The sequence below is a fragment of the Atractosteus spatula genome, chromosome 5 (genome assembly GCF_055471065.1).
Source record: "Atractosteus spatula isolate fAtrSpa1 chromosome 5, fAtrSpa1.hap1, whole genome shotgun sequence".
NCBI lineage: Eukaryota > Metazoa > Chordata > Actinopteri > Semionotiformes > Lepisosteidae > Atractosteus > Atractosteus spatula.
This window is the reverse complement of record NC_142710.1, coordinates 66433032-66456536: the sequence shown is the minus strand read 5'-3', so window position 1 is coordinate 66456536 and position 23505 is coordinate 66433032. Positions and strand designations below refer to the sequence as shown.

The window sequence follows — 23505 nt, the reverse complement described above, 5'->3', positions numbered from 1 at the left end:
CACGCAGCGAGGCAGGCGAGAAACGTTGTTATTTCAGCTCGGTACGCGCACAGCTGCCGCAGCGGGGCGGACGGGGCCGTGCCCTGTGTGTTCGGGCCCTTCTGGGTCCAGACTGGGACGTCTGTCTCGCCACCGTCACCACAGAACCCGCCGTGTAGGTGTCGTCGTGTCCGGGGCTTGAATGACGTTCCTCAAACCCGTTGCAGCAACAGCAACGCAAAAGACTGGGCGCCCTCGCAGAGCGCGTGTTTCTCCGTGCAAAGTTAACTAAGCCCTGACAGCAGAACTTGGTCTCTTAGCAGTTCGGCAGCACGGGGCGAGCCAGCTCTTCCGCTATAAGCGCCTGTGCCTCCACACGCCGACAGCAGCCGCAGCTCTTTCTGCCGGCGCGACGCGAGGGGCGAGCGCCCTCCCTCCGGCGCCCCACGGCCGCCAGACCCGCTGGAGCGGCGGCCGGCTCGGGCCCAGGCTGCGCTGGCGACCCGGAAGACAGGGTGCAGTCTGACGCAGCAGGAGGTCGCTCTGTTTTTGTGTACCTGCCTGGGCAGACAAGTTTATTCCCCCTCTTATTTTGCATGAGGGAGGGAGAGGGGGGGCGAGGGAGAGAGAGAGGGAGAGAGAGGAGCTGCCTGACGGCGCTCAGCCCTCAGAAACGCGGACGGTCTCGACCTGCACGCACGCGGCTCGTGAGCGGTGAAGGACAGCGCACGGGGACACGGGCACCGAGCTCCGCGCGCCGGCGGCGGGACCCCTCTCGTGAGTAGCAGCGCTTTCCCTCCTCGCGCTCGGACCTGCGGAACCCCGTCGCCTCCGGGCTGTTTGACAATAACTTTCGTCTTTTATTCTGCCCGGTTTCATATCATTCTTGGATTTTCTTCTGTTTCCTACGGACTTCATTCTGATTTTATTCTTTTAAATGACAGAACAGTTACGCTTTGTTTCAGCTCGAGGCACAGCACAAGTTCGCTTTGTTACTGCCGCTGGCGGAGTTTCGAGTGTCGAGTTTGAATTGTGTTTCTTGTCTATAGAAGAGTTTTATACATTGAATAACGGCAGAGGTTTTATTTAAAAATAGAAAAGTCCAGCTTGGAGCTCGGGTATTCACAGCATAATATGAAAATGTCTGAAGTTTTCTTTCTCGGAAAGCGGAGAAAGACAACTACCGTAGAAAAAGAAGAACTTAAATATTATTGCACTAACAAAAAAACACAACATTTGCAAGAAAAAGTGCTGCTGTCCTTTAGCAAGAAATACGAAACCAAACGGCACAGTAGCTCAAGGTTCTCCTGTCTGGGATTTGGATACATTTCAAATAGAGTATCGTTGTATTTTCAAAGATGTCGATGCCTGATTTGTATTTTTCGTTGACAAAGTAGCAGCAGTCCGGGTTGCCGGCCAGCAGCCGCGCTCTGAGCTCGCGGGTGTGTAAACGGCGCTCCTGTGTTACCTGGACAGCGCGAGACACCGTGGCTCGCGCCAAGCCCCACAGACCGTGACAAGACACGCATCGCGAGCCAGAAAAACTGGCACGCAGCGCACCAGCGCCGGCCGCGTGGCTCCCGGTGCGTGGGGAAAGATTGCATCAAAATGACATTTATTAGCCCTGTATTTTAAAAAAGGATCTAAAGCAATAAGAATTTTACAAGGGTGGACAGAGCTTCTGCAAAGCAGATAATAACTGACTGCGTTGATGTAGAACGTGCTTTTAAAAATGTGTTTAATTCATAAAAGGTGTAAATAAATGAATAGTGACCGTAAAGGACTGATAAACCACCATTAACAATCTTGTCTGACTGTCACGACAGAGCAGCGAATTCACACAATTTACTGAAATCAGCAGCTTGTGAGCTGGTGTCCCTTGTGCATAAACAGACAGGCTCCGATTATTATTAATAATAATAACAATAATAATAACTTATTCTTTACAATTATTTTTAATAATTATTATTATTATTGTTATTATTATTAATAATGATAATAGTACAAAAAGGTTAAATTCTAGTTTTTAAATAATTTCTAAATGCAGTTTATGTTCCAGAATGTGTGAAAATATCCGCTTAAATGTGTGTGTTTAACAAAACGACTCTGCGACTGAACGTGGAGAAATGCAACACTTCAAACTGTAATAATAATAATAATAATAATAATAATAATAATAATAATAATAACAACAACAACAACAAGGGAAGGTTCTTGCTGCTTGCGGTTGTGTGACACTGTTAGACCCGCCTGTGAAAGTGTTTTGCTCGGCGCTGACACACGTGTTGTGCTGCTGCTGGCTCAGGAACTGCAGCTCCACGGTTTGCGTTATTAATTGACGCGCACTGTCTTATCTCCTTGTCATCAGATGAAAAACACATTTGCGGCCCCGGAACAAAGAGGAGGTGGAATTGTTGTTTTCTCGAGCTGCGTGACTGTTCACCCGCGGCGGCGACTGACCCCGCTGCGTCAGGATCTCCAGCCCCGTGAAAATGAACAATTCTCACAGAGCGGCGGACTGCGGTGCGCTAATGTCTGCAATTATCAGACAGAACCCCGCTTTCTTAAGTTATTTTAAATCATCTGTTGTTTTAAAACGGTGCTTATGCGTCCAACACATCTGTACATATACACGAGTGCCTAACAAATCGGTTTGCACGATCAGAATCAGAAAGGTCCAGGAGTGCTTGTGACGGCTGCCATCAGGAGCAGATCACATTCAGACGTGTTAGAGTCGTCAGAAAAGCCGGTGTCCGTCGCCGGACTGCGAGTTCTGTTGCTCTTTGTGTCGTTAAAGCTGTAGTTCGACTGCCTTCGCCGGCGGGGGGCCATGTTCCTAATGCTTTGGGAACGGGCGGTGTTTTCTGTCTCTTCTCTCACAGTTACGTTATAATAACAGTTTACATGAACTTGTTGGGTTTTGTTTTTTGAAGAAGAAGCTTATTTTTCCATCTGCGACCGAGGCTGTCTGGACGGACGCGCACACGGGGGATCTGGACTCGAGTCCCGCAGTCGGGCGTGCCCGGGGGTGTCCGCGCTGGGCTGGCGGGGGCCGGCGGGCCGCTGGCCACTCTGAGCTGGACGTCCAGCGGCAGGGAGCGGGGTGGCAGCCAGTTTTCACAAGGCCGGGCCGGGCCAGAACAGTTACCAGAGCCAAGAGGGGACCGCGGACGAAAGGGCTGTCAGTGGCGCGCTGATTCATCGCTCTCTTGTGACTCCAGGACTAAGTCAACAGCGAGCAGAAATAATGTGTTCCGCCAGGGCCTTATTAAGCAGGACGCAGGAACAGCCAGATAAATCAGGTTTACAGGACGGTGTTTTTCCCTCAGTGATGCTCCCCACCCACCGAGGGGAAGAAAACACAGAGCACAATCAACGTTTCTGTAATTTTATTTCACTCGGTAATGCGGCGCTTCGGCTGCTGGAGGCGGATGAGCAGCACGCCCCGCGGCCCGGGCGAGCGAGGACAGGCCCGGCGCGGTGGCGCAAATGTCAAATTAAATAACACATCGAAAACGTGTCACTCGTTTTATCTAATGACGGTTTAAAACCACCGAAATCAGCCACATCCTCTCACCCCGGGGTCATGTCGGTGAAGGGGTCTGTGTTTAGGGCGCTGTTCAGCAAAACCCAGAGAGCGTGTGGGCCGTCTCGCGGGGAGGGGGAGTCACGAAGCCTGGCCACGAGCGGTTCGGGTCAGCACGAGCCAGGGCAGATGTGTACCTGTGGTGCTCGCGGAGGAACCGGGTCTCGCGGCTGCAGCTTCCAGGAACTCCGGAATTTGCACAAAAATATCTACTCGAGGATTAGAGCTAAACATTGACACACGAATAAATTGTTTCTTCGAATGGCATAAAACCACCAGACTTAAATAATGGCATAAACTTTATGGGGAATTTTATTTATGGAATCCATAAAGATTGGGGAAAAAGTTTTTAGTCTACTCAACATTTTAGCTAACAATATCGCAAGATTCCTGACGCGCAGCTGGAGAAGTGAAGCTCGTTCGCTGTTGTTTTAGTGGCTGATTTGCATTGTGTGTGGGATATTCATATTAGAATCAACGAGCGCTTATTTATAGCGCCGAGAACTATACGCGATCCTTTCAAAAAAGTGCAGCTTCAGCTCAGTGGAGAGAGAAGTTCTGCAATCGCGCGGGCAGTGTCAGAGGAGCCGCCTCCCTCCTGCCCTCCTGCTCGAGCTGAGGCAGGTCCCGCGCAATCTAATTACCCCCAGCACGCGCGCTAATGCAGCGCCCTGGCTCGGGACAGGGGGGCTCACCGGGCCAGTCTGTGTCACGACCCCCCCGCCCGTGAGCAAGTATGGTCCATCACTGCGACACATATATGTGTTAACAGAGGCGATTGAAAGTCATAATAACAAAGATGCACAAATCCGCTGTCCACGCGCGCCCGGAACCCGGCGCGTCAGGACTGTGGTTGTTCATGGTTGTTGTTAGTCGAAACGATTCACTGAGGTGATGTGTGGGACTGGAGTTGTGCTTGACACGGCGTGGAAACTCCTGCCATACTGATATTTTTATTTGTTGTTAAGGATGATTAATTCAGCAGTTCTTTAGAAAATATGCACTTCTTTGATATGAAGCCCTAGAATGTCCAGAGCTCCTGTTTTGTGCGTTGAAAGGGCCCTTGTGATTCCTGTGTGTGAGTGTGTGATGGATTTAAGGTTAATGGGAGCATTGTGGTCAGGAGAACTAAACAGAGTTCGGACAGATTCTGTTTGTACCTCCCTAAGACCCCCATCGACCAGCGCTGTGAGCTCCTAGCCCGGGGCCGTGCTGAGACACCGACCTGAAACTGCGTTGTGTAATTGTCGAATCTGCGTTGTGTAATTTTTGGTTAATGTAGCACACCAGTCGGGCCGCCCCTGTGGTCACAAAAATGTACTGTCTAAACACTGAACACGACTCTGAGTTACAGACGCATCCCGAGTGTTTACTGTAGCTCGGTTTGAGGACACAGCTCAGAGGCCTGCACGGTACACACTGACGTGTAGCATATATAAAGGCAAATGTGTTTTCCTAACCCTGCGCACTGCGGGCTGGCTGTAATCCCCCCGCAGCAGTCGGCTCGTCTGTCCTCTGAGCAGCAGAGTAGCTCGTTGTTGAGCTGGCTTCCCCTGTCTGCCCCAGTGCCCTGCCCCTCCCTGCCCTGGCCCTGTCTGCCCCAGTGCCCTGCCCCTCCCTGCCCTGCCCCTATCTGCCCAAGTGCCCTGCCCCTGTCTACCCCAGTGCCCTGCCCCTCCCTGCCCTGCCCCTGTCTGCCCCAGTGCCCTGCCCCTCCCTGCCCTGCCCCTGCCTGCCCAAGTGCCCTGCCCCTGTCTGCCCCAGTGCCCTGCCCCTCCCTGCCCTGCCCCTGTCTGCCCCAGTGCCCTGCCCCTCCCTGCCCTGCCCCTATCTGCCCAAGTGCCCTGGCCCTGTCTGCCCCAGTGCCCTGCCCCTCCCTGCCCTGCCCCTATCTGCCCAAGTGCCCTGCCCCTGTCTACCCCAGTGCCCTGCTCCTGTCTGCCCTGCCCCTGCCTGCCCCTGCCTGCCCTGCCCCTATCTGCCCAAGTGCCCTGCCCCTGTCTACCCCAGTGCCCTGCCCCTGCCTGCCCTGCCCCTGTCTGCCCCAGTGTTCTGCCACCAGCCGGTCACAGGGCTCCTGACTCAGACACAGCGCTGGGCAGGCTGTCCCTGTCATGAGCTGTCTGTGCCCGAACACTCAAGTCTAGGAAGTGGTGTTGGAGGTGTTGGTGGACCAGTAGGCGAGGTGACACTGCTGCACCTAAGACATTAAACTGAGGTCCTGACCACTGGTCACTACAGATCCCAGGTGTGCCTGTCAGTAAGAGTAGGGGTATGGACCCCAGTGTCCTGACTACTGCTCAGTACAGATCCCAGGACCTGTCTGCAATACGGTAAATCTGTCTTTAAAAAGACTTTAAGTCAATAAGTCATTATTTATTATGCACAGTTTGTAAGGTACCACCTACGTTGTGTGGTGTGTACATGTACATGTGGCAGTGAACTCAACTCTACTGCTCCACTAGGGGTGTTGTCACCAGTGTCCTAAATACCGGTCAGTACAGATCCCAGGACAGTTTTCAGTAAGAGTAGGGGTGTCAATGCTAATGTCCACTCTGGTCTTGTAGTCTGCCCCCCCTCAAGTTCCCCCTTAACTCACCTGGCTTCTCTCTCCTCCCCAGGCCGGAGGGGAGCTGCTGTGTGTTGCGCATGTGGGATCCTTTGTGATGAGACGTGCGATTTAAATGCCAGGATTTATTCATTATTACTGAAACTGAAGGCTGTAACTCAGCAGTGTTCTTCCATAACAGCCGTTACTCTGGGGCTGCTGACTGTGTGTGTAGGTGAAATATTAGGCTTATGTGTGTCCAGTTTGACACGATGTCTGGTGTCGCTCGCTGGGAGTTGAGGGCTCGTCTGAGTCCGAGTCCGGTCGCTCTCGGGCAGGAGTGATATTAAAGTAACGTCCCGGCTCCTGCTCTTCCCGTGTCCTGCACACACCGCGCTGGTGATGCCCCAATCCGTCTTCCTCACTCGGTCGTGCCGGATGGGCCAGTCTCTGCACTGTGGGCCGTGCAGAGTGCCGTACCTCAGGGGTACAGCCTGGAGCCACACTGGACGGCTGTTGTGCTCCAGGTGTGAGCAGCACTGCTCTGTCAGGCAGAGGGCGTTGTGGGGACTCTGGGGCAGAAGACAGAACCCCTGCAGTCACCCCTCGCGCCTCAAACACACTTAACACAGGCGCCCGCTGGCCAGGCAGACCCCATCGCCTGCTGGCCTCTCTTTCCCAGAATGCTCTCCCAGTCTGCAGGCATCTTGCTTCGCGGCCTGGCGACGTATCGGTGGCGATGTTCAGAAAAGGGTTCTGTTCTGTCCTGGGGCAAGAGAGGGTCTGGGGGGGGTCTAACTGCTCACCCCCCCCCCCCCCCAGATCGCCGCAGAGGGGGCTGCAGAGGCATTCGGGACAAGAGATGAAAACTTGTAAGCGCTTTCATTCACCCAAGTCCAGACTGAAGAAACGCCTGAAGCCTGTAGGCCCAGGTACAGGCAAAACCTACACCAAACACAAGACAAAGATCCCGTCCATCGGCGTCTGGGACATAAATAGGCTTACATGCCATTCTTTCTCTCCCTCGCTCTGCCTCTCCTCTCTCTCCCCCTCTCTCTCCGCGTCTCGCTGCTTGCACTATTAAAAGTTCATTTCCTGGTGATTTTTTAAGAAGTGGTGACGTCAGAGCGCGGCGTCAGAGTGGCTGGATCTGCGGTCCGGGGGCTCGAGCGCTCGGGCACGGGCACGGGCACGAGCAGCAGCTCCGGAGAGCCCGAGAGGTACGAGCAGAGCGAGCGAGGGGCGGACAGCCCCGTCCCCCGGACCCGCCGAGTCCAGCCGGCTCGCTCCCTGCTCCGCCGCCGGGCAGCTGGTCCTGTGATTCTTTTGTACTAAAGTGAGAAAGGTCAAGCGTCTCTAGCGCGCAGTCGAAGTTTGCAACTCGGAGACGCCCCGAGAGGTCTGTCCGCTCATGAACCTGCGCTCCGCAAAGTCGTGAGCGGTTCGTGCTCAGGGACGCGCGTTTCTGTGTGGACACGTTAAATTCACGCTTTCATTCGCACGAGGTGGTCCCAGCAAAAGCGGAGCTGCCCTTAGGAATAAAGTTTTTAACTTTATTGCAAAAGCAGTCTGATATATAGCTATCAAAACTGAGTGTGTTCCACCTTAAACCACATTTCTTGAGGTATGTGAGTACATTCTTATTGACTAAAACTAAGGAGTTTTAGAAATGAATTAGAACTAATACAGTAATTCAGCTAACAGTGATCAATGGTTATTATGATTGTGGCTTTATAATTTTTGTTTAACAACTACACTTATAACCCCTAATTTGAGATAAGACGGTGAGGGCAGTAAGCAGGGTTTCTCACTTCTCACTACACCAGTGTAGCACAGAGGACTGTCCATCGGAACGGTGGCAATATTAACACTTTAACGTCCGGGTCTTCCACCATTACTGCCATTGTCGCCAGTAATTCTCGTGACCCGCGAGCGCAGTTCGCACACTGGTGAGTTTTCACTCCCCCCCCCCCCCCCGGTGAAAATGCCCCTCGCTGTGCCCGGCCCGGCGCTCAGACCGGACAAGCGGGTTTGGCCGAGGTGAGCAGCCGGGCGGTTACCTGCCGTCTCCGCATACCTGCCGAACAGTCACCCGGAACGCGCGCTGCCGCGATAAACCCTCCGAGCACCTTTACAGCGAGATGCTCAAGACAGGAAAACAGCAGACCAGTTTAACAGTGTCTATATATGCACATTTCTCTCACTTTTCTCATGAGTATTGCCTTCCACTTACACCAGCAGCGAGTCCCAGAGCCACAGCGAGCGCAGTGCAGACAGCGCCGGACCTGCGAGTCTTCACAGAAAGAGCTGGAGACCCGCACGCGATGGTCCGAGGTAGCAGAAGGTATTGAGGAAGAAGTTTGAACCCCCCCCCCATCCTGCCCGGACATTTTACAGCAGGACAAACGAGCTGAACAGGACAGGTCTGACCTACAGAAACTCAGAGAAGCGAAACGGCGCAGAACATCCACTTAAAAAAAAACTGTGCCGTGCATTACTACAGTTGACAACAATCTTTATAAGCGCGACGAACGTGAACAGGCGTGAAAAGACAGAGACCTGGGCGGCGGGCGGGGCGCAGGGCGGGTTTTCAACAGGCTGTGCTGTACCTAGCCGGCGCGCAGAGCTGCTGGCCACATGAGCTGGCGACACAGTGTCTTTGCCTCGCTGCCTGTCTGCGGCCGCGCAGGGCGCTTTGAAGCAGCTAATTGTCAACAAGAGTCAACAGACCTGAGCTGCATCACGCCCTGCGCGCACGGGGGCCGGGAGCGAGAGCTCATTAAGATGCAAAGCGCCGTCTGATCGCCCTCATTCACAGACAAAACCCGTTTTTATAAGAGGAATGTTGCGACCACTAATTAAAACAATTAGGCGGGGGCATCCAATGGGGTAGCTTACTAATGACCCTTAAGGGTTTGGATGAGCAGCCTGCCGCACCCCTCCTACCGCTGAAAATCTGATTTATAATGGCAAGATGGTTTTTTCAACGGGATCTTTTTTCATGGAGACAAACTCGATTTAGCATCAGTAAAATATCCCCAGCCCAGCTAGAAAAACCACATTACCATGGGAATCACAGAGATGCACGTTGTTTTTGTTATTGTTTTTATTGGTTAAAAAATGGATCGAATAATCAAGTGATTTTTGTTTATTTGTGCCACTCCCTACGAAAAATCACTTTGTTTTACACCTACGAACTTTATCTCACAAACCGTGTTTTCCAGCTTGCCGGGTTCAAGAATGTGGTGTAAATAGCTTTGTGATTTTTCGAAGTTCAGGTTAAAAGTCGTTAGGAACGTTTTGCACGTAACAAAAACAAAACAAAAACAAAACAACAACATTTCTGAAACCAGTTCTGGCTCATTATTGTCATTGTCTTCCAATGGCTCTCCTAATATTTCAATAATAATAGTAATAATAATAAATTAATTCTTTGAAGCAGGAGGCGGGTTTTAAAGAGGCTGCATTCAGTACTGCCCTGTAGATAACTGTGGAAGTTCAGGCTGTCGCAGGCAGTGTTATGAGAAGCCGGTATGATGCCGCTGTCGGGGCGCTCGGGCTCAGGAGAAGATCTCGGTGAATCACCTTCCCGACCAACAGGTCCGGGGCTGCGAGCGGCCTCGCGGAGGGGGGAGTAGCCCATGGCGGCGTGTGCGAGCTCTGATTGGCTGGCGGGGGGTCACTGCCAAACCTGCGGCCCCGCCCCTGCGTGCATGATATCCAATTTGCTGGCGCCAGCCCCAGCAGTCTCCGCCGCCGCCTGTCGCTCATAGGCCCGCGTTACTGTCCCGGGCTGCGCCGGTCGAGAGGAGCGCAGAGAGCCCAGCCTGTGAGAGCATCAGCAGCCCGTGGAGCTGGCGGATCACCCAGCATCACCCAGCGAAAGCAAAGCCGTGTCTGCGGACAGCCCGGCCCCAGTAGGCGTTTCAAAAGTTGAAAAAACTGAGCGATTAAAGAGTTAGTGGGCGCGGAGAGACTGGCGTGTTTTGGTACATCAAAGCGGCTTCTGCTTAAAAAAAAATCTGTGAGTATGAAAACTTTTCCCCCTCTTGCAACAGTCTTTGGACGAGCTCGCCCGTGTGGGTTCGAGGCGGCTGGCGGCTCGCTCGCCGCGGGTATGTGTGTGCGGTCAGATATTCCTAGAATGACCTGCCCTGTGCGTCTCGACTCAAAACAGTCGTGGGCGCCCGCGGGGGGCGGGGAGGGGCGGTGTGTTTGGAGTATAGCTCATGTGTTGCGGCTCCGCGGTGCATCTCGCACAGATACACGGATACACACGCCAGGAGGCTGCGCGCATAGCTGGATCGGTCGATCGGGGGATACTGGGGGTCCCGGCGGGGGCAGCCCGGCTGTCAGATGTCTAATGTTTGCATCCGATTGGCTTGCAGGTGCCCAAGCGGCCAGCGCGTCGATGCCCATCGTAGAAGCCTTTCCTACTGTGACTCCTGGCGCTTCTCGGGACGCCCTGAAATCCGGCTGAAAGAAACTTCTTGCGTTTGAGAGAACGAAACACGGCGCATTTTCCGGCGGGGACTATAAAGCTGTTGTCACGAAGGCTCACCGCAGTGAAGGCTCGGAGGAAACTCGAGTGGGCAGGAGAGGATCAGAGGGCGCGCAGGACAAGTCCCGTGTCGGAGTGTGCTCGCCTCCGGATCGCGACATGGAAGTGGCGGCCGACCAGCCGCGATGGATGGCGCACCACCACGCCATGCTGAACGGCCAGCACCCGGACTCGCACCACCCGGGACTGGCGCACAACTACATGGAGCCCGCGGCCCAGCTGCTGCCCCCGGACGAGGTCGACGTGTTCTTCAACCACCTGGACTCCCAGGGCAACCCCTACTACCCCAACCCGGCCCACGCCCGGGCCCGGGTCTCCTACAGCCAGGCGCACGGTAAGACCGCCCGTGTCGGTGTCGTGGTCTCGTCTGTGACAGCACGTTGAAAGTGTCCTTGCAATGCGGGTCTGAACTCGTGAATGGGTTTTAGAAGCGCGGCCAGGCGGGCCTGACCGGTGTCTGAAGTGAAACGAGCGAATGAGGAGTCACTCCGCTGCCCTGTGCTGGTCCGTGTCTTCCCGGCTCTGGTCTCTGTCTTTTCACGCCTGTTCGCGCTCCAGCGCGCGGAGAAAGGCTCTGCGCCTTCCTGCTTCCAAAGGGACACTTTCCGTGACCCGTGAAGGGTCGAGGTTGTCTCAGGGGGAGTGACCCCGCTGCTGAGCCCACTGACAGCGCCAGAGCGGCTTCAGCGTGGCGAGGAGAGACCAAAAGCACTCCGAACCCCCTGCTGACACCGGCCGGGCCTGGCTGAGCGGTACCGGCCCGAGCCCCCTCTGTCTGCCGCGCTACCTAGAAATGTTGTTGAAAAGCAAACGATGGGGGGGGGGGACTTCTAGCAAACCGACAGAGGAAGGGAAAGGAAGTCGCAGTCATGTAGCCCTTCATCGGGGGACAGAGAGAGAGAGAGCAGAAGGTTTCACACAGAGAAGCACTTCCCGGATGTGAAATCAAAACGAAAATCGCTAATAATACTCGAAGGCTTGGTGCCGGAGCCGCGCGTCAGGGCGCTGGCAGTGCTGCCCCGACACCTCTCTTCCCCCGGAGTCCGGCCCGGCTGCCCGGCTGCCCGGCGGCACTGAGCCCACAGGCTTGTGAGCTATAAAGAGCACGCGAAGTTCTTTCGTAACGGGTTTTTTTTATTATTTTCGTTTCGTTTTTTTTTTTTAAAAAAACACCAACAAAAACAAAGCGCTGTGGTTTCTCGGGTTCTGTTGAGCGGTGAGGATGTTCTGCCCGCTTTGAGGCCGATCCTCCGAGCCGGAGGCGCCGGGCTCCCGGAGAGGCGGACGGGCCGTCCTGTCGCGCTCGGCTGCGAGCTCGCGGTGGAGTGAAACTTGCTTCGACTTTCTTTTTCTTCCGAAAGTTGCTGTTGTTTGTTTGTTGTTGTTTGTTTTGGTTTTTTTTTTTGTCGCCCCGTTGCTGGCGTGTGGAGGTCAATGTCTCACAAACTCTTTCCAGCGCGCCTCACCGGGAGCCAGGTCTGCCGGCCGCACCTCCTGCACAGCCCGGGGATTCCGTGGTTGGACAGCGGCAAGGCCGCCCTCTCCGCCGCCCACCACCACAACGCCTGGGCCGTGAGCCACTTCACCAAGCCCGGCCTCCACCCCGCCAGCTCGGCGGGCCCGGGCGGGCTGACGGCCGTGTACCCGCCCGGGAGCGGCTCCGCCACGGCCTCGGCGGCCACCCTCACCCCGGCGTCGCACGCCAGCCCGCACCTCTACAGCTTCCCCCCCACCCCGCCCAAGGACGTGTCCCCGGATCCCGGCGCCGCCTCGCCGTCCTCCGCCGCCAGGCTGGACGAGAAGGAGTCCATCAAGTACCAGGTGTCCCTGGCGGAGAGCATGAAGATGGAGACCCCCAGCCCCCTGCGAGCCAGCCTGGCCGCCATGGGCGCCCAGACCCCGTCCACGCACCACCCCATCCCCACCTACCCCGCGTACTCGCTGCCCACGGCCCACGACTACGGCGGCGGCCTGTTCCACCCAGGCAGCCTGCTGAGCGGCGCCTCCTCCAGCTTCACGCCGAAAATGAAGAGCAAAGCGCGGTCGTGCTCAGGTGAGTCTATTATTATTATTATTATTATTATTATTATTATTATTATTATTATTATTCAGTAACATTGCCGTCTCTGAGAGCTTCCCGGAGAAGTGGAATTGAATCAGTTCGTTGTCAGTTTCTGTAACTGTTCGCGCTTCGTCTGTGACTCGGGAGCTCCTCTGTTTGTCCGCGCGCTCAGGGGTGTATTTCGCTCCTCATTTCACAACGGCTTTTACTTTCGTTTGGAAAACAAGCTTGGACAAATAAGGCGATCGGGATTGTACTGCAGAAATTCCCCCTGTGAGATTTAGAGTGCGTAGCCCTGACTAGGATTTTTTTTTCTCTGACAAAACTCAGCTAAGTCATGAACAGCTGCATTAAAAATTACCTCAAGTTTCTTTTTGAACAATTCGGTGAATAAAATGCGTTTAAAAGGCGCTCAGCTGTATTACTGCAATAGTATTGTTCGAAGGGTGTGAAATTGCGCTCCACTAGTATTTGAATGGAATGATCAAGCAGAAGAAAGTTCATTTTTAATATTCAAAATTGAAATCGCAACGAATTTTTAAAGAATTCAAAATAATTATAGCTTTTTCGAGGGCTGTAATTCGTTTACTACTATTTTTTTAGTTTTAAATTATTCTATTAACACACAAAAAATCGTAAGTAAAAAATCACATAGGACTAAAAAATAAATTTGTTATTTTGTTAAAATATTCGTTTAGCAGAACTACTGCAATGCTGTCGCAGCGCATCTTCTCAGAAAATGGTTTGAGAGCGACAGGAGTCGGCATTCCCACAATTCACTAATTAATAATAATTATCTCGCCCCCGATTCTTAATCCTCCGGCTGTGTTTTAGTTTGTAAACATTTTAATCGTCCTGAACAAATTAAATACATTCCGGTGCAAATAAATGAAGACGAAAACGGCAGCGAAAGTTCATATTTTATTTGTTTTTTTGCCACGACTGTGTACCTTGAGGTTTGTGCGAGTGTAGTTCGTGTTTTGTGTGGGGTGCAATCTCATCCTGGAGTTTCTACAGCTCTTATCTCTCCTGGACCGCAAGTAAACACACTTCAGTGAAAAGGGGCACTTACAGCGGGTGTTACACAAACACACCTCGCCGGGGTCACGAGAAGACGAGGAGCCCGACTCGCAGGCTCACCTGAAGAAACCCACTCGTACCTGCTGGGCGCGCGGGCCCCCGCCCGGGAGCTGGGATTCAGAGCAAAGCGCGTGGGAGGGACGGGAAAAGAAAACAAAACAAGACCAACAAACCGGCACCAGGCCTACACAACGACAACAGTGGTAGCAGCGCCCCCGTAGCGATGTTTTTATTTCTGTATTCGGTATAAAAATACTCTGAAGGAAAAGAAGTTATTGGGCAATAACTGAGCCGTGAAGAAAATAAAAAACGACCACTGATCATTATTCTCTTATTTTCACAATGAGAATTGCGAAACTGAGAACTCATTCATTTGGTTTATTCCTTAAAAAGTTTCTAAGCAGACATCATAATAATAATTGTAGCTGTTCCTGTCATCATCTCGGTGACGAGAGCTGGCCGTGGCTCGGCTGTCCTTCGGCCCTCTCAGCCATGTGAGTGACGGGCGGGGCGTGTTTCTGCGCGGACCTGCGTCCACTTTCACAGAAACACGAAGAAGCGACGCACGAGGCACCACGAGTCACGACACGCAGTCTCCGGCTGCATCCTGTCTGCCCGGGACCCCACGCCAGCCCGCGGGGCCCAACACTAACAACAAGGCCACCGCGCCCCGCTGTTAGTTTACACGGGTTTCTGCGTGATGAAAAAAAAACACGCCGCCTCCTCCTCACCCCTGCGCTACAGAACAGTCGGACAAAACGGCCGATGTTTCTCCGTGGAATCGCAGCTCCCCCGGCCACTCTGGCCCCCGCAGCGCGAGGGCCGCACGCGGTTCCGAGGGGGCTGGACCCGGCGCCTGCGAGCGCGGCCGCGAGGGCTGTGTGTGACGGGACCCTGTCCGAGCCAAGCGCCGGACCCCGGAGGAACGAAGCACACTGGTCATTAGACACAGAAAATCAGAGAAGAGTGCGACCCCACTGCGCTGCTGGTCTCTCACTGAGACCCGGCCCAGGAGACCGGTGGACTGGGCAGCACCAGCGGAAACTGGCACCTCTGGCCCACTGCCAGGGAGAGAGCTGTCCCGCTGGGTGGAGAGAGAGTCCCAGAGAGAGAGGGAGAGCTGTCCCAGGGACAGAACTGTCCCGGAGAGAGAGCCGTCCCGCTAGGTGACACTGCAGACCAGAGGAGCTCTCTTGCCCTGGTGATGGTGTGTAATTGGTTCAGAGTGGCAGTTTGAGGGGTTTTAACTCCAGCTTGGCACTGGTTCTGTGTCAGCAGCTGTTTTGTTTGAAGAAGACATCTTTCAGCACAAAGCGCCTCTATGAGGAGAGGAAATCTGCTGTTTCAGTTTAAGTGCACATGACCAAAACGTTCAGCCCACAAATCAGTGCGAAACTTTAAAAAGCTACAGAACAGCGACCAGCACACAGCCATCTTGTGTTTGGTCCCTCTGCTTTAGTGAAAGTTTAGAAGGATGTAAGATTCCCACAAAATATTGCAGGAAAATATTCATGGATCGCTCCCAGTAACCAGACCGAAGGAATCCTCTTGTTCCTGAACTGCTTCTCTGTGCCTCCGGCTCCCAGCCGTTCTAAAACGCTGGCATGACATTATTCTGAGAGTCACAACACATACCTTACTCTGGTTTCCTGTTTGATTAACCCCGGAGTCAAGCTGGAGTCTCATACGTCCACAAAGCCCAGAAACAGCCCATCCTGGGCTTGTTTCATTCAACTGCTCATGGGTCTTGGGCTGCAAGTCAGATTTTGGGCCTTCACTCGTGCCAGAATAAGAAGCCCCTTGAATAATCACCACTCTGTGGGCAGTTGGGGACGATTTGGTTTTGCTAAACAGTTGTTTGGGTTCCAAACACACAGTAACAGTTCGGAAGAGCACCGGCCAGCACTCTGACCTGCTGGCACAGCTCAGCCTGGGCGAAGATGGCCACTCGAGAGCCGACAGAGAGGGCGCCCGGCTGCGGCCGGGGTCTCAGTTCATGACCCGGCTCTGGCGAGCGACCGGACCGCTGGACTGCTGGTGTTGTGACCAATGCTCGAAGACATTGCGCAGAGCCGGACAGAGCCTGAGCCCACGTCCAGTCGACACCAGTGCGATCTGCGTTCACACCAACCCCACCCACCAACAGGAAACTGATCTTCGGCTTGTTGATGTGAGAGCACATTTTGGATTCTGCGGTTTAGCAAATAATTCTTTGTGCACAGATTGTTTTTCACACGGAGGGCACAAGCTGAAGCTACGCAGAAGTGCATTTAAAACCAAGAGCAGGAGGCACCACTTTACTCAAAGAGCTGTGGGAGTGTGGAACTGTTGTGGCTGAAGCTGATTCGGGCTTCTTCCAAGAACTGTCTGGATGACACCTTCACCTCATCATTAGATACCTTGAGTGGCCTTGTGTTTGTAACCCTTCTTTCTTCACTGGCACTTCAATCCCAGAAATCCCAGAGAGCAAATCGCTTCTCTTGACTCTGGGCAGCACTATGCCTTTGGAAGTAGGCACAGAGTCGTTTCTTCAACCGATTCATTAGTAATCGCAGCCAGATTGATAATGCCGTACTTAACTCCCTCTCTGCTGGATAATACTGAATCTCTCTGGATCTCCAACCCCCAGAATCATCAAACCAATCGATTGATGAAGAGCCGCTCAGGTGCTGCATGACGTTGAAGTTCCTTCTCCTGCTCAGAGAGCTGGCCGTTCTGATTTACAGTCCTCTGTGATCGGGACTCCCTGCCGGTTGCTTCTCCACAGCTCCGGAGCTTGCAAACCCGACACCAGCAGTCAGTCAGCTGGCACCTGCGCCTGCCCTGCACCCAGCCGGGCGCACAGTGCCCTCTCACGGGGCACAGCCAGGGGCGTTCCCGCCCTCAGCACCTCCCTCACCTGAACCCGTGTCCTCACAGCGCCGAGCGGAGGCCAGGCTGGACCGGGGATCTTCTAGGGGGCTCTGGACACACGCAGGGCAGCCCGCAGTCCTGTTTCTGAGCCGCGTCACAGGCACGGAGGCTGCCTCCTGCAGCACACACCGAGGGCTCTGCGCACCTCGGGGGGCTCTGGCACCCCCTGTGTGTGGCAAGGAGGCACTGACGCCTGCGCCAGGCCCCCTCCTGGGTGCCCGTGTCTGACCGGCTCACTGGCCCAGCGCGGGCGACAGTCCGCTCCTCTCCGCCGTGGGAGTAACCCCGTCTCTTCCTGTCGCACACAGAGGGCCGAGAGTGTGTGAACTGCGGCGCCACGTCCACACCGCTGTGGAGGAGAGACGGCACAGGGCACTACCTCTGCAACGCCTGCGGGCTGTACCACAAGATGAACGGCCAGAACCGACCCCTCATCAAGCCCAAACGGAGACTGGTGAGTGAGCAGCCCCTGCCTGCCCCTTCCAGCGATCTGCCCCCCTCCTGTAACACTACAGACACTAACTGCCCCTTCCAGCGACCTGCCCCTCTCCTGAGATTAGTACAGACACTAACTGCCCCTTCCAGTGACCTGCCCCCCTTCTGAGATTAGTACAGACACTAACTGCCCCTTCCAGCGATCTGCCCCCCTCCTGTCATACTACAGACACTAACTGCCCCTTCCAGCGATCTGCCCCCCTCCTGTAACACTACAGACACTAACTGCCCCTTCCAGCGACCTGCCCCTCTCCTGAGATTAGTACAGACACTAACTGCCCCTTCCAGTGACCTGCCCCCCTTCTGAGATTAGTACAGACCCTAACTGCCCCTTCCAGCGATCTGCCCCCCTCCTGTCATACTACAGACACTAACTGCCCCTTCCAGTGATCTGCCCCCCTCCTGTAACACTACAGACACTAACTGCCCCTTCCAGCGATCTGCCCCCCTCCTGAGATTAGTACAGACAATAACTGCCCCTTCCAGTGACCTGCCCCCCTCCTGAGATTAGTACAGACACTAACTGCCCTTTCCAGCAATCTGCCCCCCTCCTGTAATACTACAGACACTAACTGCCCCTCCAGTATCCTGCCCCCCTCCTGAGATTAGTACAGACACTAACTGCCCCTTCCAGCAACCTGCCCCCTCCTGTAATACTACAGACACTAACTGCCCCTTCCAGCAACCTGCCCCCTCCTGTAATACTACAGACACTAACTGCCCCTTCCAGCAACCTGCCCCCTCCTGTAATACTACAGACACTAACTGCCCCTTCCAGTGACCTGCCCCCCTCCTGTAATACTACAGACACTAACTGCCCCTTCCAGCAACCTGCCCCCTCCTGTAATACTACAGAAACTAACTGCCCCTTCCAGCAACCTGCCCCCTCCTGTAATACTACAGACACTAACTGCCCCTTCCAGCAACCTGCCCCCTCCTGTAATACTACAGACACTAACTGCCCCTTCCAGCAACCTGCCCCCTCCTGTAATACTACAGACACTAACTGCCCCTTCCAGCAACCTGCCTTGCTCCTGTGATCTGTGTATAATTTGAGCTCGGTGGTGAACTGTAGCACAATTCCAGGAAAAATGATATTTCCCGATGGCTTTCCTGGAATTGTCCGCTCACTGTCGCGATCGCGTTATTCCCGGCCTGTGGTCTGAGTGCTGGTAAACAGTGGCGATGCTGCTGACTGGAGTGACTCGCGTCGGATTCGTCTTCCCTCGACATCGCACTGTTACTGGAGACTCCACTGGCCTGCACTTAGAGGCTAGGCTAGGATATTATTATTATTATTATTATTATTCTTGATGTTGTATAATAACAAGATGATTTGATTAAAATCGAAATAGAGCTTCTGTCAGCAAACATCAGTTCATGTTAAAGCGGCGCCGCAGATCGAAATTGAGCCGATGGGCTTCGATGAGCTCCAGGGCTGTGGACGGTCTTCAGACTTCAGTGGGTTAAATCCACCTCTTTGAACACGAATTCGTATGATCTAGAACAATATCGATATGATCCCTTTCTCCGCGGCTTTGGAGAAGATGACGATTTCTCATCGTTTAATAATAATAATTTCCAAACGTTTCCTAAATATCACCGAGCGCCTCCTTTCCTCGCCAGGAGGCAGCTCTTCTGACTCCCGTTCTCAGTGTCGGACCAATTCTTCCGTTTCGTGCAATTCAGTTCACCGAGTTTGTTCTTCAGGGCCTGGTTTCTACACGTCCTCCAACAGAGCTTTAATTTTTAAAACAGATTCTGACACGTTAGTACGACGCGCGTCATACAGAGCTCTGCGTCCGGTCCAGCCGCCTTCACTGCTGCGCTCTGGCGATGGCGGCCCGGGACACCGGCTCGGACCGGGAACCGGCAGCATTTAAAGGGACAGAGCCGCATTCTCGTCTCCCGGCTGCTGCGCCTGTTCGGCGGGACACGAGCAGCCCGCAGGACATATCCATCCCAGAACCGCGCCACAGGCCCGCCTGGCTTCGGGATTCTCCCAGAACACCTGGCCGCCGAGCCCTGAGCTAGAGATGGGAGCAGTGTGGGAGGGCAGCCTGCATCATCATCATCATCATCATCAACACTAGTAATAACATCAGCAGCAAGATGAAGAGGCTGGTGGTGATGGAGTGATGGTGACCCCAGAGCCCCGGCTGTTCTCGTTTTCGGTGTTTTTTTTTCTGCTCTGTCTGTTTTTTTTTTAAAAAAAATCCATTATTTTTCCATGGAGTCAGTCTCCGACTCTTTGTACTTTTAATTCAAGTGTTTTCAAATCTCGTTCAAAGGCCGCGCAGTTGTTTCCTGTCCGGATTTCTGCAGGGCCTTGATAAGGAAACGGCTCCCGCGTGTTTCCGCCCCGAGCAGCCGCGCTGGGTTCTGTGTAGCCGGGCTGTGCGGGGCGTCTGCGCTGCGACTCCCCGGCCCTGCGGCCGAGCCCGGGCGCCTGCAGAGCCAGTGGATTTATGGCTGTCGCTCTTATTTACAGGAACGGGGCTCCGAGCGCAGGGACCTGTGGTGTGACGCTGAAGTCTGATCACTTTCGCTTCCCCTCCCCCCGGAACCCCTTCCTGGAAATAAATACATATATTTATCATTATTTATATTACATATTTATCTATATATTCCGCCCCTGGAAGACTCCGGCCCCTTCTGGACAGGAACGACACGGCCGAACCGTCACTCAGGCCCCGACTGCCGGGGTCCCAGAGCGCCCCCCAGGGTGACCGTGACGCGGGCAGCAGCCCACCCGTGCTGAGCGCCTGGGGGTCGGTGTGACTCGGGCCCGAGCCGAGGGGTCTGCATCTCAGACCTCCCAGCACGCGCGATCGTGAGCAATAGAAGTGTGGAAACGCGCCCCCACGTGCGGGGCAGCGAGAGCGCGGAGGTCCGGGCAGGGGAGCGAGCAAAAGCCGATTGGAAAAGGCGCCCAAGCGCCTCTGTCGCCCTGACGTCCAGGGATACCGCAAGCGAGGTCGTGACCCGCCCGGTCTCACCGCTCTCACCCCTCTGTCCCCAGTCCGCGGCCCGGAGAGCCGGCACCTGCTGCGCCAACTGCCAGACCACCACCACCACGCTGTGGAGACGCAACGCTAACGGCGACCCGGTGTGCAACGCCTGCGGGCTCTACTTCAAGCTGCACAACGTGAGTAGCGGCGCTGCGGGCGGGGGGCGGACAGCTCGCGCTGACGGGCCCGCCAGGGGCTGGGGGGGGGGTCACTGACGAGACAAGCCCGCCCGGCGTCGCTGCCCCCTTCTTCCCTGCGCTCCCACGGGGGGCGTCACCCCCGAGAGACGAGCAGGGGTGGCGCTGTCATTCAGAAAGCGGCGTCTGTCGCAGGGACGCGAGCTTGTCGGGAGCGCCGGCGTGGCTTCAGCCCCGCGATGCGCAGAGCTCCGCTACTCACTCTCACTCGGCAGCTGCTGCCAGTCAGCTCCTGGGGTCAATCATGGCTGAACCAAGCAGGCTTGTCAGAGTCAGGCAAACTGAAGGAGCATTCAATCATAACCCTTCAGATGTAAACTTTCACAAACTCCTCATCTCAACCTGCTGCACAGTGCTGCCTCACTCTCTCTCCCCCAGTTCCTCAGCTCTACCCACTGTCCCACACTGCCTCCCCCTCTCTCTCAGCTCTACCCACTGTCCCACACTGCCTCCCCCTCTCTCTCTCAGCTCTACCCACTGTCCCACACTGCCTCCCTCTCTCTCTCTCAGCTCTACCCACTGTCCCACACTGCCTCCCTCTCTCTCTCTCAGCTCTACCCACTGTCCCACACTGCCTCCCTCCCTCTCTCTCAGCTCTACCCACTGTCCCACACTGCCTCCCTCTCTCTCAGCTCTACCCACTGTCCCACACTGCCTCCCTCTCTCTCAGCTCTACCCACTGTCCCACACTGCCTCCCTCTCTCTCTCAGCTCTACCCACTGTCCCACACTGCCTCCCTCTCTCTCAGCTCTACCCACTGTCCCACACTGCCTCCCTCTCTCCCTCGGCTCTAACCCTGTCTCTCTCTCTGGCTGCAGGTGAACCGGCCCCTCACCATGAAGAAGGAAGGCATCCAGACACGCAACCGCAAGATGTCCAACAAGTCCAAGAAGTGCAAGAAGGGCCCGGAGGGGTTCGAGGAGCTGTCCAAGTGCATGCAGGACAAGTCTTCTCCGTTCAGCGCCGCGGCCCTGGCGGGACACATGCCCCACATGGGACACCTGCCCCCCTTCAGCCACTCGGGACACATCCTGCCCACCCCCACGCCCATCCACCCCTCCTTCGCACACCCCCACTCCAGCATGGTGACGGCCATGGGCTGACTGGCGGGGGCGCCCCCCCCCCCGCAGGTCCGCCCGCCGTGTTTCGGGGGGGCGAGCGCCGGGGTCTGTCTGGACGTGCGAGAGGACCACGGGGGACGGTGGTTCCATTTGGACTAGAGTCCCCATTTTGTTTTCTCCTGGGAAGGATGTGAGATTTCGGGCGCAGGGCTGCGGGACCCCCCCAGCATTCCCAGGGCGGCTCTGCCGAGCGGTCCGAACGGAGGAGAGGGAGAGCGGCCACCCCCCCACATCCTGCTCCAGCCCGCCTTCCCAAGCAGATGGCTGGACTATCCACGACCAAAGCCACCCGCCCCGCTCCTGCCCCACTCCCTCCCTGTTTCTGCCCCACTCCTGCCCCGCTTCTGCCCCCCCGTGCCCGTCCCCCGGCTGTCCCCCCGCCGTGCCCCCTCCAGGCCCGGGACTGCCCCTGGGAGGGAGCCACCAGGGGGCGGCGGTGGGCTCCTGCCCTCCTGGGGCTCCGGACAGGACAGATGCTGGATTACTCATCACGGACTCCTCCTTTTTATAAGGAACCATAAAAAGAAACAAAAAAAAGTTTATAAAGCTTAATTTTAAAGCAGTTTATTATTGTTATTATTATTGTTATTATTGTTGTTATTATTCTATTGTTATAATTATGATAATTTATTTTTACTCCTCGCTGTCTTTCTGTCCCTGGGGGTCACCACAGGCCCCCTCTTTCCGGAAGAAGGACAGAGCGAAGAAACATCTGTTTTCCGTCCGCCAGAGGGGGCGACCTCAGCAGGGTGCCCCGGGTTCGAGCCTGCAGGCTCTTGCCTCCCTCCACCTTCTCGCAATCTTGTTTACTGTTTTTCTAAACGCCTGCTTCTTTGTTGAAATAAATATAACCTGACAATCTGAACATGACTGTACACTGATAATAAACCGTCAACGTGTGGAAAAGTTTCAGGACTGTTTAATCAGCTGCACACTCACTCATACATTCACACACTACTGCTCACTCACACCCCCCCTCACTCATTCACACAGCCTTCACTCACACACCCCCTCACTCACTCATTCACAAACCCCTCACTCACACACACCCCCTCACTCACTCATTCACAAACCCCTCACTCACACTCACACACCCCCTCACTCACTCACACCCCCTCACTCACTCATTCACACAGCCTTCACTCACACTCACACCCCGTCACTCACACACCCCCTCACTCACAAACCCCTCACTCACACACACCCCCTCACTCACTCATTCACAAACCCCTCACTCACACACACCCCCTCACTCACTCATTCACAAACCCCTCACTCACACTCACACACCCCCTCACTCACTCACACCCCCTCACTCACTCATTCACACAGCCTTCACTCACACTCACACCCCGTCACTCACACACCCCCTCACTCACAAACCCCTCACTCACACACACCCCCTCACTCACTCATTCACAAACCCCTCACTCACACACACCCCCTCACTCACTCATTCACAAACCCCTCACTCACACTCACACCCCTCACTCATTCACAAACTGCTCACTCCTTCACACACCCCTCACTTTAACACTCCCCCTCACTCACACACCCCTTAACTTATTCATACACTCCCTCACTCATTCATAAACCCCCTCACTCAGTCACACACCCCTCAGGTGTCCTCGTTTGCTCATGTACCCCAGCACGCTGCCTCACGCACACAAACGCTCACTAACGGGATCAATAACAGCACACAGTAAATCGCACACAAAGTACGGCTGGTAAATGAGCACTGGAGCAGTCAGTACTGAGTCCCTGTGACACCCGTCACTGCGCCCTGCTCTCCTCCGCCGTGACCCCAGTCCTCAGTGAGGAGCTGCACCCCCAGATTGAGCACAAGGGGCTAACTGGATCTCTCTCCTGCCGACCAGTACTGAGTCAAACCAGAAGACTACAGAGACAATCCAACATGGACTGAGGAAGAGGAGGTGATGTATTCAGATTGC

General features: G+C 54.8%; 1 protein-coding gene across 3 annotated transcripts; it reads left to right on the top strand.

Annotated features, from left to right (window-relative positions):
- The first annotated feature begins 363 nt into the window (after positions 1–363).
- On the top strand, positions 364–22459 carry gata2b (GATA binding protein 2b). 3 transcript variants are annotated; one of them, XM_088915671.1, is made up of 6 exons: positions 364–756; positions 10502–11008; positions 12131–12727; positions 17038–17183; positions 20247–20372; positions 21251–22459. In XM_088915671.1, exons 2-6 carry the CDS (start codon positions 10774–10776, stop codon positions 21533–21535), a joined length of 1389 nt encoding a protein of 462 aa, XP_088771797.1. In that variant the 5' UTR covers positions 364–756; positions 10502–10773; the 3' UTR covers positions 21536–22459. The 3 variants fall into 3 exon arrangements, with proteins under 3 accessions (XP_088771797.1, XP_088771798.1, XP_088771800.1); XM_088915672.1 differs by lacking the exon at positions 364–756 and adding an exon at positions 9623–10137; XM_088915674.1 differs by lacking the exon at positions 364–756 and adding an exon at positions 10173–10228.
- Positions 22460–23505: the final 1046 nt, after the last annotated feature.